Raw genomic sequence first — 12,516 nt, forward strand, 5'->3', positions numbered from 1 at the left:
ATACTTTATTTGTCTCAAATATGCATTGATGAACAAAAGTAAATATGGCGGAAGCTTAAATTTTGAATTCACACTGATTGCCCAGTCAGTCACTAGCATGACCGACATGCAGCATGAGGCAACTGCTATTCACTGCAAATCTGCAATAGTCTCTTTAGGAGGTACCTAGGTACAAAGGTGGGGCCAACTCCGTAACCACGGGCGACCGACCTTGCGTCTTTTTGGTCACTGCCGGTGACATCAACTTACCTTAATCAGCACTGTACACTAGGTAGTTAGGCTCGGTCAGAGCTTGCAATCTACCCTGCCAACCTGCCTACCTCGGCGCGTCTTTAGCTCCCTGCAGGTCGCGCCTTGTCCAAAAAACTTGCGTACTTTTTGGGTAACGATAATCAAATACACATGAATCCCCGCCTGAACTAATTACATACATACTTGATTGACGCTTGTCTTGTCACCATTAATAACACTACAATCGTCACCTTCAAAATCAAGACTTGGAATCTACTGGCCATTTTGATTTCTACAACGACTTTCACACTTGATAATTGACCCGCTCAGTCATTCATCATGGCGCGAACCAACGGGACTAGCCTCGACAGCATTGACGAGGTTGAAGGTATGTCATTTGCCAGTCGCCGCCGTCGCTGATTCTCACAGCTAACCAGCGCTCGTTCGCCTCTTGCAGACCAGCTCAAAGATGTCATCCAGGGCCTGTACCAGGTCATGGTTCAGGTGGCACACTACGACAACGCCGGCACCGCCAACAGCAAAGAAGTTGTCGCTAGCGAGCTCAAGTCACTCTCGTCGACGCTTCAGAACATCCACAACACGGCCGCTGCGCCCTCGACCCGCCTCCCCCACGTCCCCGTCGAGTTGATAGCCTACGTCGAGAATGGTCGAAACCCTGACATCTACACGCGTGAGTTTGTCGAGATGCTGCGCCGCGGCAACCAGCTCATGCGCGGCAAGACGCACGCCTTTGAGTCTTTCCGCGACATACTGGCCGAGGAGATGCGCGCCGCCATGCCCGAGGTCCGCGAAGACGTCGACAGGGTCGTTGCCGCCACGACGGCCCCCAGCGGCGGCTCAAAATCTGGCACAGCGTCTTCTGCGGCGACCACCGCGCGCGACAATAACGGCAGCAACAGCAACAGCGCACCGGCGACTGCACAATTCGCTGCCACCCGGCAGACTTAGAATGGCTCCGGATTCAGCGGCGACGCCGGCGGGTCTGTGTGGCCGCCCTCGTCACCATCCCCGTGCCCCGGCGCGGTCAAAGCACCGCTATCACTACTGTTACCACCCGAGACGGCGCAAAATGCCGGGGAATGTGTTTATCCCGATACTATCGTTCCATCCAAAGGGGCACCACGCGTCATCGCACGCAACATCATACAGTTCAGCAACATTGAATATGCCGCAGGTGGTCGTACCATCCAAGCGGTAGGGGAACCACCCCGCAAGAGCAGCCGTGTGACTAGGCTTAAGCAGCAGCAGAACCGCGTCACCGTCCGGAGGCTTGTGCGCTTCTCCGGCCTTGGGGATCGTTTGCAAGACATGGCCACCCACCGCGGTCTGGCGGCTCCCTGCTTCTGCCACACCGCAATCTAGTCAGAATATTTGCGCTTCAACACGCGGTCAGCAGCCAGCTTAGCGATCGAATCTTTTATCCTGTCTTTTTGCACAGTTGTGTCATGCATGCTGCTACTGAACCAAATCATACTGCGGTGATTGGGTGTTTCGAGCTGGCAGATATCATTGGCTTCATGAGCGCAACTAGACGCTAGCTGCGTTTAGATACCATTTTGGAGGGTGTCCAAAAGCCAGCTTGATGCCGAGACTCCGTGACCTGCACAAGACCCAGTTCCTGTGGGAGGCTTCGCGGGACCAGGAAAGGGCCCCATATTATCATTGGCCATGGAGTACTGGTAGTTGGCTGTAGTACATCATCAGCAGGAGATACAGTAGTAGCCTTTCGGCTGAGAAATTAAACAGTTGATTGATGCTACGCGAGGCCATTGGCCATCGTCGTGATAGGATTGCGCAGTGAGGTGAGCTTTGTGACGTTTATTACTTGCAGCATTTTCTCTCGTGGGACACATTCTGGTTCACCATGAAACACCGCAACACTCAAACCGAAGGCAGAAAAACCACTCGACATACACAGCACAGCAACAAGAACTAGACTCACATCTAATGGATCACCGTCATAATATTCGTCACGCTGGATGATCGATATCTCTCCTTTTCTCTTTCTTTTCTTTCGTTCGACCGACCCTCGAGCAAATAAAACAGACTGCCATGCCCCCAAAACACGACCTGAATGAGCTCCGATCACAGTAAACTATTGTATATACCAAAGAGACGTCCTCCACAGCTTGCCCCTCAATCAGCATCCATAGGTGGTGCTAGGTTCATGGTCCGGGGGTAAAATGCATAGACGATATATAAACCACAATAGAATACAATGAACAGATGAGTACGAGAATTCGTTTGAAAAGAGACGAACAAAAGCGAAAAAAAAACAAGCCGACAGCCGTAAAGTCTGCCGGTAACAAATGGTTATGTGAGAATAAGTAGATGTAAAGAAGATAAAATGACAAGTGCCGGGTATGTACAGCACAATTTCCATAGAGGCTTTTTTTTCTTATTTCTTTTGTAAAAGTTCGATGCCACGTCTATTCGGCCAACGCCAAAAGCGCTTGGTTGAGCGGGACGATGCGCAGGCTCCGACCCCTCTGCAACCCAGGGCTTCCAAGAGGTGTGTTGCCGTTGCTTGAACCGCTGCTACCTGCATTCATCTTTGTCGGACTTGCGGCATCCCTCCACTTGCGGAAAACGCTCTTGAGATCCCTCGGGATGCCCTCGAGCACGACGGTCGATATGGGCACAAACGGGCGGTCTTCCATGGAGGATGCAAGTATGGCGTATTCTTGCGCAAAGTCGAGTGCGTTGCGGAATGAGGCGTACTGGGGTTGAGCACCATACCCAACAACTATATACATCTCGAAGAAGCAGTCAATGATGTATATGCCTGCAGGATCAAGATCCACCTGGCTGAAGGGGGAAATCTCTGCAATCTGATGGGTGAGAATATATTAGTTAGTCGAGTCTCAGACAACAAGCCGGCTTCTGGCACCTGGAATGATGTTAGTCTCTTACCTGTTGCTGATCACCAGCATCGGAGCGGAACAGTCTACCGCAGTATTTTTGATAGTTTGGCTTCAGTCGCCAATGATCAGCAGACCCAGCCCGCATCTGGCCATCAAATATGTTCCAAAACTCGGGGGGCTCGTTACCATCGTCGACCTCGACAAGCTCACCCATCAGGGCCAGGTCCATACCTATCAGCCTGGCGCACGAGAGCTCGTCCACATCGCTTCCCTTCCCCTTCCACAAGAAGCATTTTCCGTTCTGTGTGATCAGGTAAGGAAAACCGGAGCAAAGGCTGTGAGGGGAGAAGTCAACCTCGTCAAAGGTAACCTGACCCTGGAATCGCCGACCGCAAAGCATGCTCGGAGCAAGTGAGTCGTACTTGTTGCTGGAACCGCGGCGAACGATTACGATCCCACCCAAGGCCTGGAGAAACTCAGGCGTCTCTTTGCCTTGCGGGAAGCCAATCAGCTTCCCGCCCAGAGCACGCGTCTCGCGACCCACGAAGAGCTGAGCGTCTTCAATGGCGGATGGGGGAACTTGGTCGCCGGCCCAAAAGTAGACCTCAGAAGTCTTGCGTCCGGACCCGTCGAGGAACGTGTGGCCGCACAGGTACATCTCGCGCTCGAACAGCATCCTTTCCTGGTGAGCGGGAACGGCCTGCTTCTTGCCATCGGAGTCGATGCGGAACAGCTGCACCGATTGTGTCTTGACCTTTGCAGGCTCGGGTGGGCGGTGCATCAACAGTTCGGCCGCATCCACGCTGTAATCACGTTTCGGTCGGCTACGGCCAAAGAATTCGTTGAGCTCCGTCGCAATCTCTGAGGCGTATTTGGTTGGCGAGCGGACAGGAGACGTTGGCTGAGGAGAACTTGGGCCCTCCCGGGGCTGGAGGGGCAGCGGACGAATCTTATTCTGAGACCAGGATCGCGAGTGCATGCCACTCCTTTGTAGTTCGGGTGCTGATGGTGGAATATTCTCAATGACTGGGTTTTCATTTGTGGCAGAAGCACCTTCAAAAGGAGAGTTTGGCTTCCTAGCTTGAGCGTCCTTTGAGGGCGACACAGGTGCCTCGGGCAGTCGACGCCCGCCTGTCTTTTGAGGCGATAGAGGACGCACCGCTGCCTGGTCCGAAATCATACGCCCTCCGGTCTTCTGAGGGGAGAGCGGGCGTGGCATCTCGGCAACAGGTTGCTGCCATGGGCCTGTCTTATGCACAGAGAGTGGGCGAGGAGTCTCGGCCTCGGCGAATCGACCACCCACCGTCTTTTGCGGTGATAAGGCCCGTGGAGGTTCACTTTCTTGGAATCGATTGCCACCTGTCTTTTGAGGCGACAAAGCTCGTGGAGGTTCGCCTTCTTGGAACCGACTGCCACCTGTCTTTTGCGGCGACAAAGCCCGCGGTGCCTCGATCTCAGGGAATGTTCTGCCACCCGTCTTTTGTGGCGATAAAGCTCGAGGTGCTTGGATCTCAGGGAGCTGTCTGCCGCCCGTCTTTTGCGGAGAAAGAGGTCTGGGCGCCCCTCCAGTCTTCTGCGGTGAAAGTGGACGTGGTGCCTCGCCCTCGGGGAATTGTCTTCCGCCTGTCTTTTGTGGCGACAGAGCCCGAGGCGCATCTGTTTCGGGAAATTGTCTACCACCCGTCTTTTGCGGCGACAGAGCTCGGGGCGCCTCTACCTCTGGAAATTGTCTACCACCAGTCTTTTGTGGAGAGAGAGGTCTCGGGGCCCCTCCGGTCTTTTGTGGTGAAAGTGGGCGCTGTGCTTCGCCCTCGGTTGGCTCATCGAAAAACTTTGACATGCGTTTGACGTCCAACTTCTTCGGGGAAGATGGCTGTGATACAGGTGCATCAGCCTCACTTTGCTTGCTTCGAGCTGCCAGGGCGGCCACTTGTTCGTGGATCTTGCGAGTTGGCGATCGTGGCCGCGTTGAGTCAACCAAAGATATTACACTTCCTACGGGTGCCGGTAATTGGGCCGTAGCCACGGCGTGTATGGAGGAGTCTACCAAGCTGACCACATCGGTCGGACCCGCTTGGCAACTTCCGGATATCGGCCGGGATTTCTGAGTCTCTTGTACAATTGTAGGTGATCTAACCGCAGGATTGCCAACATGCGACACATTTCCTTCATCCTGGCTAGTCCGAGCTGGCTCGGGCTTTGGTTGTGACTGAGATGGCTTATGGGGCTCGGAAGGCTGCGCTTGCACTGGCCGAGCCACTGAAGTTGGCGCTTTCCTGCGAGGTCCTCGCGCCCGACCCTTAGTCATGTGGGTCAACTGAGGCCCAGGGGCTGAAGGCTCCTCGGAGAGTACCGCCGCTGAGCTTGAGTCCGATGATTTATTCGGGTCCCCGGCGCCAGGGGGCCCGCGGGCCAAGAGATTGGCCAAGCCCGGGTTGAAACGATCTGCAAGACGACCACCTGTGACCTTGGGTACAGTGTTGCCGTGAGGTTTAGCAGTAACGCTGACTGGTTCCTGGTCACTGGTAGGGACGCTGCTGATCCTTTCTGGCTTTGCATTCGAGGGAGTAGTCTCGGGGCTGGGCTCGAATGGCGCTGCTTCCTTCTTAGTAGCAGCTAGTGTGCCTGGACGACCTCGCTGCTCCAGTGCCTTGGCAAGCCCCTCTGGGATCGGTTGATCTTGAGGGTCGCCTGACGCTCTAGTAACGCCGCGGCCCTCCTCCTTCGCCTTTTGAAATTCGGCTTTCTTCTGCAAAATGGCATCCTTGAATTCGTCCTTCCGTACCGAGGGTTTGGGGCCGCCCGTCACATTGAGAGCGTCCTTGCCACGCAAAATATTGTCCTTGAAGGTGTCTGGCGCAACGTAATTCTGCGTCTTGGTCTTCCGTAGACTGCCGAACACGCTCTTGAGCTCGTTGCCATCTCCACCAAGAGAAGCCGACGGAGGAGGCTGGAAAGATTTGAGAGTACCTCTGAAATCTTTCTTTGGTGGTGTCTCGGGTTTCAGCTTGCCAAAAGCAGGAGAGCCAACCCTCCTCTCGGCGGCTTCAGCACCCTGGGCCTGGCCACCATCTTCTGACGTAAACGCGGGGTTGGAGAAGCGGTTGCGTAGACTGGGGACAGGTGACCTCTCGCCGCCTCCCACTGAGATTGATTGGGAGTGAAGCTTACCGGGGAGCGGTGTTGGCTTCACACCTGTACCCATGGGTGGAGCACGCATCAGGCCGCCCACCCTTACCTCATGCTTCACTGAAGATGTGCGGGCAATCTCAGCATCGGGATTGTTAGCCTTCTGGGCCTTGGCCTTGTTCAACTCGACCATCCAAGCTGGCTGTGAGCTTGTTGGTGGGGCCGGCTTCGGCTTCGGCGAGTCTGGCTTGTTAAGCGCTGCCTCCAGCCAACTCGAATTCTTGGATGGGCTCCAACGCCTGGGGTCCATAGTCTTGGATGGACTTGTCGGCGGCGTCGTCTTGTCTTCGGCATCCTTGTCTGTGTTCTTCTCTTCGATGCTCTCCGGTGGTCCCTCGCCGCTGCCACTCGCACTCGCTTCCGGCGGAGACGCAGCATCGTTGGCGTGACTGGAAGTCGGTCTGGATGAAGGGCGTGATGACGGTCTCGAGACACTCTGGTAGAAGCTAGCCGGTCGAGAGTTTGACTGAGGGGGGCCGCCACGATTCAAGTCCGAAACGCTATTCCGGTGTGACGTGACCGTGTCGGCGCGCTGCAAACCAGTCGGCGAACTCACGCTCCACCTCTTGACACTATCAGTCCTTTTCATCATGGCGCTCTGCACAAAGCCACCCATGCCTTTGGTCGGGGAAAGTGGCCTAGTTGGGGAACGACGTCCTCCCAGAGTGGGTGATGCGACAGATGATCGATCATGAGTTGGCGAATCGCCATCTCGCGAGGCATCCGCCCCCGGAGGATCTAACCTCTGAAGAGGTCCGAGGGACAGGGCCGAGCCGGTCCTTGCATGAGTCGAAGTCGACTGCGGTTTTTGATCGGCCGACGCCTGGGAGGATTGCGAGGACATGCCTGGCATTTCTACCTTGAAAGCAGACATATCTGTTATTTCCGAATCATCCTCGACTTGACTCCGACGGTAGGCTGGCGAGCTCTGCCCTCGGTCTGCGGTCTGTCGGAACCACGCAGGGTCCTTGGATGCCAGAGACTGCGCGATCTGATCTCGAGACGGTGTGGAATCGGGTTGCTCAGCCGAAGACCGAGCGACTGCGTTTTCGGCGGCGAACACGGATAGGGGGCGGCTCTTTGGTCGATCAGCACCACGCGAAGGTGGTCTTCGTTGCCATGAAAGTGTGCGTGTCGGGGATGTTGCGTCGGTGGGAGACATCATGCTCGCAGATTTTGAATCGATGTCGGATGGCGAGTTGTTCTCTTTGGTAGGAGATGTAGACTGGTGGTACTCGGGGGAGCCCATTCTGTCCTCATTGGAGGCATTCGCGGTATCCGGAACTCGAAAATTTGGTGGTTTCTCAAGGCTCATACCATCCAGGGATGCCTGAGATGATTTATGGTTTCGGTGCGACGAGGGCGGGGGAGTGTTTGCAGGTGAGGATTTCTGTGGTGAGATGGACCTTGCTCGCTCTGTGGGGCAGAACATGGAAAGTAAACAATGGTCAACGTTTGGTCCCTGATGACAACAACAAGAGAGCGAGAGAAAAAAAAAAAAAAAAAAAAAAAAAAAAAACACAGCAAAGTAAACCAAAAGGGCGAGAAGCTTGGGTGAGCGCCGACAACAAGCTAATGTTTGATGGGGCGCGTTTTGGTTCCGCGCCAACTGAAGCTTTCACTTTTAGGGCTGGAGCTTACACCAAGCTCGTTTGTTGACAAAACCTGCACCTGCACCGGCCGTCGCCCGAGTGAATTGAGGACGTGCGGATGCACCAAGGGATAGGAAACATGAGCTAAGGTACAGGGGACGAGCGGAAAAGACAGCGAGACAGCGCGCTCGTGACACTTGGCATACAGTCTGATGGATGTAGGCAAGTGGGTAGGCAGCTCTAGGTAAGACACCTAGGTAGATAGGTAGTTATGTGCGTGCGTAGGTAGGCATGCGTAGAACGTACCTTCACGGCGGGCTTGCCTCTCACGCCTCTCCTGTAGTATCTTCTCCTCGAGTTCCCTCGACCTAGCTTCGTCCTCTTCGGTGCGGCGTCCCTTCAACTGCTCCACGTCTCGCAAGAAGCTCGATACTTCGTCGGACATGGTTCTCGCTGCAGCGCTTTGCTTCTGCAGCCTTGCATGGCACAGAGGAGGGGAGGATTAAGTTTGGGTGTTTCGTGTTTCGTGAGTTGGGAATATGCGAGTACGTCGTACTTCTTTGGTATATTGGAACCCGCGGGTGATTTGACCACAAACACAAATCACAGAAACGTGGAAACTAAACTAGGTACCAGGTAATGTACCTAAGGCATGTAAGGTAAGGTTGAGGTAGGTTGGTAGACCCAGGAAGTGTTTGTCGGGCGAGAGTGGAGGGGTCGGTTAGGTACAGTACCTTGCCTTGGTAGGTTCGATGATGCAGCAGGCTAATGCCTTAGCGTTACTGTTGCTCCGAACGTAGCAGTGGAGTGAGCAAGGAACCTTGGCATAGATGGATACCTTACTTGCCTAGGTCAGGGCCGTCAGGTACCTATGTGCAATAATCTTGGTTGGTGCGTACCAATTGCGCATTACATGCAATAAAGTACATCTACGACAGCCGGAACCGCCGTGAGTAAAGCTTTCCGAGCGTAATCTGCTTCGTATTGATCGGCGGGGTCTTTGAAGTGCGGTGCCATCACCAGAATGTTTGATGTCGCGCATATTTTGCTTGGTAAAGTAGGAACTACGGATCACTACCCCCGGGGGCTACCTTGCCCATCCATACCTACTTTATGCAAAGCAATCCATCTAATCCTTGCTGCGCACCCTGGCAACCGATTCGTTGGTGCCAAATCCCTGAAAAGTATCGACCGTGGTGCCAGTTAGGGGAACTCAGAGCCCTGGGCTGGGCTGCAATGTCGAACGCGAACCAGGAGAGTCACCTCGTACTGTAAAAAAAAAAAAAAAAAAATCTACCCCGTTACTGTACCTCCCAAGCTCCGTACGGCTGGCTGTACAAGGCTGTTGATGCCAGCCTGCTCTCTTCATGCTTGACCACGAACCGTCCCAATACTTTTTCTAGGCCTTCCGTTAATGTTTGGATGCAGGCAGACTCCGCCCCCCCCCCCTCTCTTTTTTTCTTTTCTTTTTTTCTTTTCTTTTTTTCTTTTCTTTTTTTCTTTATCGAATGAATAAATGTGGCCGCCCTATTCCTGTCTAGTCTGCACATCCGCACGTCCCTTAATAACGAGAGAAAACAAAAGCTTGCACGGACATTTCACGAGGCCGTCAATTTGCAACCACAAATTAATTGCTTCCGCATTCGGCCTATCCAGGCTTCACATCAAAGGTTCCCCCGTCCACATGCTGGGTCATTAGTTCTAATATAGGAACAACCTAGCTTTTGCATCCTCAACGACCCAAGCTAGCCCTTCGTTGAGATTCTTCCCCGTCATAGCACTGCACTCCAATATGCTCCACCGATGTGTGCGGATCTCTTTCAGTTGTAGTCCCTGAGTGGTTTACCACTGGTTAACTGGCATGTCACCAGGTCTGGTTATGTTATAAAAATCCATTTGATGTACATGCCTCGAGGATTTCGTCTTTTTGCATGCAACCATTTACATCGGTTTTGTTGGCAAAGACCAGAAGACTGGCTCCCGAGAGTCGCTGCAGATCGTTGTCAGTGGTCATGTTATAATCCCATGGCCTCAATTGCCACGGTATGCAAGCAGTAAAGAGGAAACAAACTTCTTCTTGGAGTAAGCCGTGAAGCTCCACACGGCAGTCTTCCACTCGTAGACGGTCTGTAGCATCTACTACCCATATCAAGGCATCCGTCTTTTCAAAATAATTCCTCCAGTAAGATCTCAATGTCTTTTGGCCGCCGACGTCCCCTGGAATGGTATTAGCCTCACGCATGTTGATTTTGATGCATGGATATTGGGTAGGGCGGCCTGCCTACATATGTTCAACTTGTACCTTCAGAGCTGTCAGTCATGTAAATTGAGTCACAAGATGGTTTCAGCATCACTCACCCTTCGTAATCGATCGTCTTGATAATAAATCCTAGGGTGGGGCTGACGGTATTGACGTCCTCATCCATGATTTTTTTGACGATGGTGGTCTTGCCAGCATTGTCCAGCCCACTTGTTTCCACAGTGGTCAGTATGGGATTCAGGATCTACTCTCTACAGGTGTGAATGTATGGACAGTTTGGTGTCCTGTACTTACAGCATCAAAATCCGTAGCTCTTTGTCTTTCAGCCGTGCTTTCCTGAGGATTGACAACATCTTGCCTGCTGAAGGGATGGAATCCCAAGCCGGGACGCGTGCGACCACGTCTGGCTGATCCAGGCGGCTTGATCTATAAGTAAGAAAATACCTACCTACCTTGAATACCTAGTCCCCAGGAAGCAAGGGTTGGGAAATTTTAAAGAGGACCTAGAAGGAGGCACACGTCGGCCTCAACCCAAACATAAATTCATCGGAAATAACCTTACCGTGCCGAGCGCAGGTACCGAGCAAATCCTTGTACCGGTAGAGTAAGATCTGGCCCCGCTTAATTCACGTGATCTGCTTCTTTTGTTTAAGATCAAGCACATTTGACATGTCCCTTAATCTTACCCCCAACTTTCATTGGCGTGTATTAGTGCGTGCCTCTGGTAATATCTTCATACGACGTGACTCTATAACTCAAATCCCCGCGTTCTAGATCCGAGATCATCGTGATTCGAACAGCAGTCGATCTCACAAAGCAGTCGACAGTATCAGTTGGTGACTGGTATAGCGATATGTTCAGTATCCACATTGGTACGCAGCCTTCTTCACCTCCTTTTCCATTCTTTTCAACTCTCTCCACGCCCAGAACAGATATATAGTGAGAATAACTCAAAGATACTGGCTATTGATGACCTTCGGCGTCTTCGATTACTTCGACTGGGTAATATACTCTCGCTCGCTCCTCGATATTCTGGTAAGTAGGTAATTTTGTACATCCCCCCCCCCCCCAAAAAAAAATTAAATAAAAATAAAAAAATAAAATAAATAAATAAATCGGCAATATGCCGATGCGTAAATTGTTTAAGCAACAGAAGCCTTGACGAGGAAGAGTAGTTGTCACGGATCGTAGGACTAGATTAGAAGAATACTGCCTCCAGAGATGGGTGACAATCGGAACTCCTGGCTAAATAGCTTTTCAATATTTTCGGATCTTTGTCCTTTGTCCGGGGTACGGGGGATTTGCAGTATTGTTGCAACTTACACAATACCGGCCGGACACCATAATACGCGTCTTCCAGCAGCCACCGCCATGCTTCCCTTCGAGTTGTAATTACAAATCACCTGGCAAATGGCTTTTCAAGCGACCTTGAAAGTGTGGACTTTAGGTTTTGATGCCCGTCTCCGCCACGGGGCATGAACGATTCTCATACCTGCCTCGTTGAACTGGACTTTCTGACTAAGGCGCCTACTTTGGCTGGTGTCTCTACCAGTGACCGGGGCCCTGTGGGTTGACGCCGTAGCTTCATGAGGAAAGAACAAGCAAAGTAGTACACGCAAAGAAGGGTAGGCAATTTCCCCCGGTTCCAAGACTGCAAGCAAGGCGTCCTTGCCTGCTCTACTTATCTCCCAACCTGCCGTTTCCGCTGAGTCTGACCTGAGTGCAAGCTGAGATTCATGCCCTACTTTGCAATTTTCCTACCATCTTTTGTTGTTATTTGCCCTTCTGCTCGGGCTCCTACCAACCTACCTGGTACCCTATTCAACCTCACCACAGACCTGAGGACTTATCAGCATACAGTGCCGGTACTTTTCAACGAGCAAACACAAAAATTTCAGCTTTTTCACCTTGCTGCTCCACAGGAAAATACCACCACGCACAACTTCTCGTCAAACACTGCGCCCCCCAATGGCAACTTTCGTCTCTTAGTATCTATCTTTTCCGACAGCTCCCTCAGACTTTTGGTCTCTTTGCGTTTCCGTACGATCATCTTACCTACGAGATCCGTAGGGTTTCTTCCCTTACAATCACTTGTTGTTGATCGCACCTCATTTAAACGGTGAGTTGGACCAAGCAACCCTTGAAGTCGCAATCTCATCGCACTTGTATCAACATGAAACATCTTTCACGCGCTTCAATATTTGAACACAAAGTTGCACGACTGTCGACCTAGATTCTAACATGAAATCCAAATAGATCGCTTCGCTGAAGCACCATCCTGTTGACTGGATCAGTTTATGAGCTGGAACTGATATGATCTTGACTCCGTTAAGATATCTCATGTTTACGCGTCAACAAG

The 12,516-nt window shown here is 52.3% G+C and overlaps 3 protein-coding genes across 3 annotated transcripts; 1 reads left to right on the forward strand and 2 right to left on the reverse strand.

The window, feature by feature from the left end:
- Positions 1 to 399: 399 nt before the first annotated feature.
- MGG_05314 (uncharacterized protein) lies at positions 400 to 2,501 on the forward strand. The gene is made up of 2 exons (XM_003712827.1): positions 400 to 619; positions 689 to 2,501. The coding sequence occupies exons 1-2, from the start codon at positions 571 to 573 to the stop codon at positions 1,198 to 1,200; spliced, it is 561 nt and encodes a 186-aa protein (XP_003712875.1). The 5' UTR covers positions 400 to 570; the 3' UTR covers positions 1,201 to 2,501.
- Positions 2,145 to 8,946, reverse strand: MGG_05315 (uncharacterized protein). The gene is made up of 4 exons (XM_003712828.1): positions 8,767 to 8,946; positions 8,204 to 8,679; positions 3,166 to 7,721; positions 2,145 to 3,083 (listed from the first exon to the last, which is right to left on the reverse strand). The coding sequence occupies exons 2-4, from the start codon at positions 8,340 to 8,342 to the stop codon at positions 2,682 to 2,684; spliced, it is 5,097 nt and encodes a 1,698-aa protein (XP_003712876.1). The 5' UTR covers positions 8,343 to 8,679; positions 8,767 to 8,946; the 3' UTR covers positions 2,145 to 2,681.
- Positions 8,947 to 10,251: 1,305 nt separating this feature from the next.
- Positions 10,252 to 12,207, reverse strand: MGG_12887 (ADP-ribosylation factor 1; the record flags this gene model as incomplete). The annotated part of the gene is made up of 8 exons (XM_003712829.1): positions 10,252 to 10,366; positions 10,452 to 10,583; positions 10,720 to 10,747; positions 11,132 to 11,189; positions 11,481 to 11,536; positions 11,650 to 11,739; positions 11,967 to 11,995; positions 12,098 to 12,207. The coding sequence occupies 8 exons, from the start codon at positions 12,205 to 12,207 to the stop codon at positions 10,252 to 10,254; spliced, it is 618 nt and encodes a 205-aa protein (XP_003712877.1).
- Between the last annotated feature and the right edge of the window lie 309 nt (positions 12,208 to 12,516).

This window comes from Pyricularia oryzae, chromosome 3, assembly GCF_000002495.2.
Source record: "Pyricularia oryzae 70-15 chromosome 3, whole genome shotgun sequence".
In the NCBI taxonomy this organism is placed as follows: Eukaryota; Fungi; Ascomycota; class Sordariomycetes; order Magnaporthales; family Pyriculariaceae; genus Pyricularia; species Pyricularia oryzae.

What these genes read in the sequence shown, in the direction of transcription:
- MGG_05314 (XM_003712827.1), top strand. Translation starts at nt 571, where the DNA reads ATGGCGCGAACCAACGGGACTAGCCTCGACAGCATTGACGAGGTTGAA. An exon ending in CAGCATTGACGAGGTTGAAG is followed by an intron (nt 620 to 688) that starts GTATGTCATTTG and finishes CGCCTCTTGCAG; the next exon opens with ACCAGCTCAAAGATGTCATC.
- MGG_05315 (XM_003712828.1), bottom strand. Translation starts at nt 8,342, where the DNA reads ATGTCCGACGAAGTATCGAGCTTCTTGCGAGACGTGGAGCAGTTGAAG. An exon ending in GAGGCAAGCCCGCCGTGAAG is followed by an intron (nt 7,722 to 8,203) that starts GTACGTTCTACG and finishes TCTGCCCCACAG; the next exon opens with AGCGAGCAAGGTCCATCTCA. An exon ending in ATGCTGGTGATCAGCAACAG is followed by an intron (nt 3,084 to 3,165) that starts GTAAGAGACTAA and finishes CTCACCCATCAG; the next exon opens with ATTGCAGAGATTTCCCCCTT.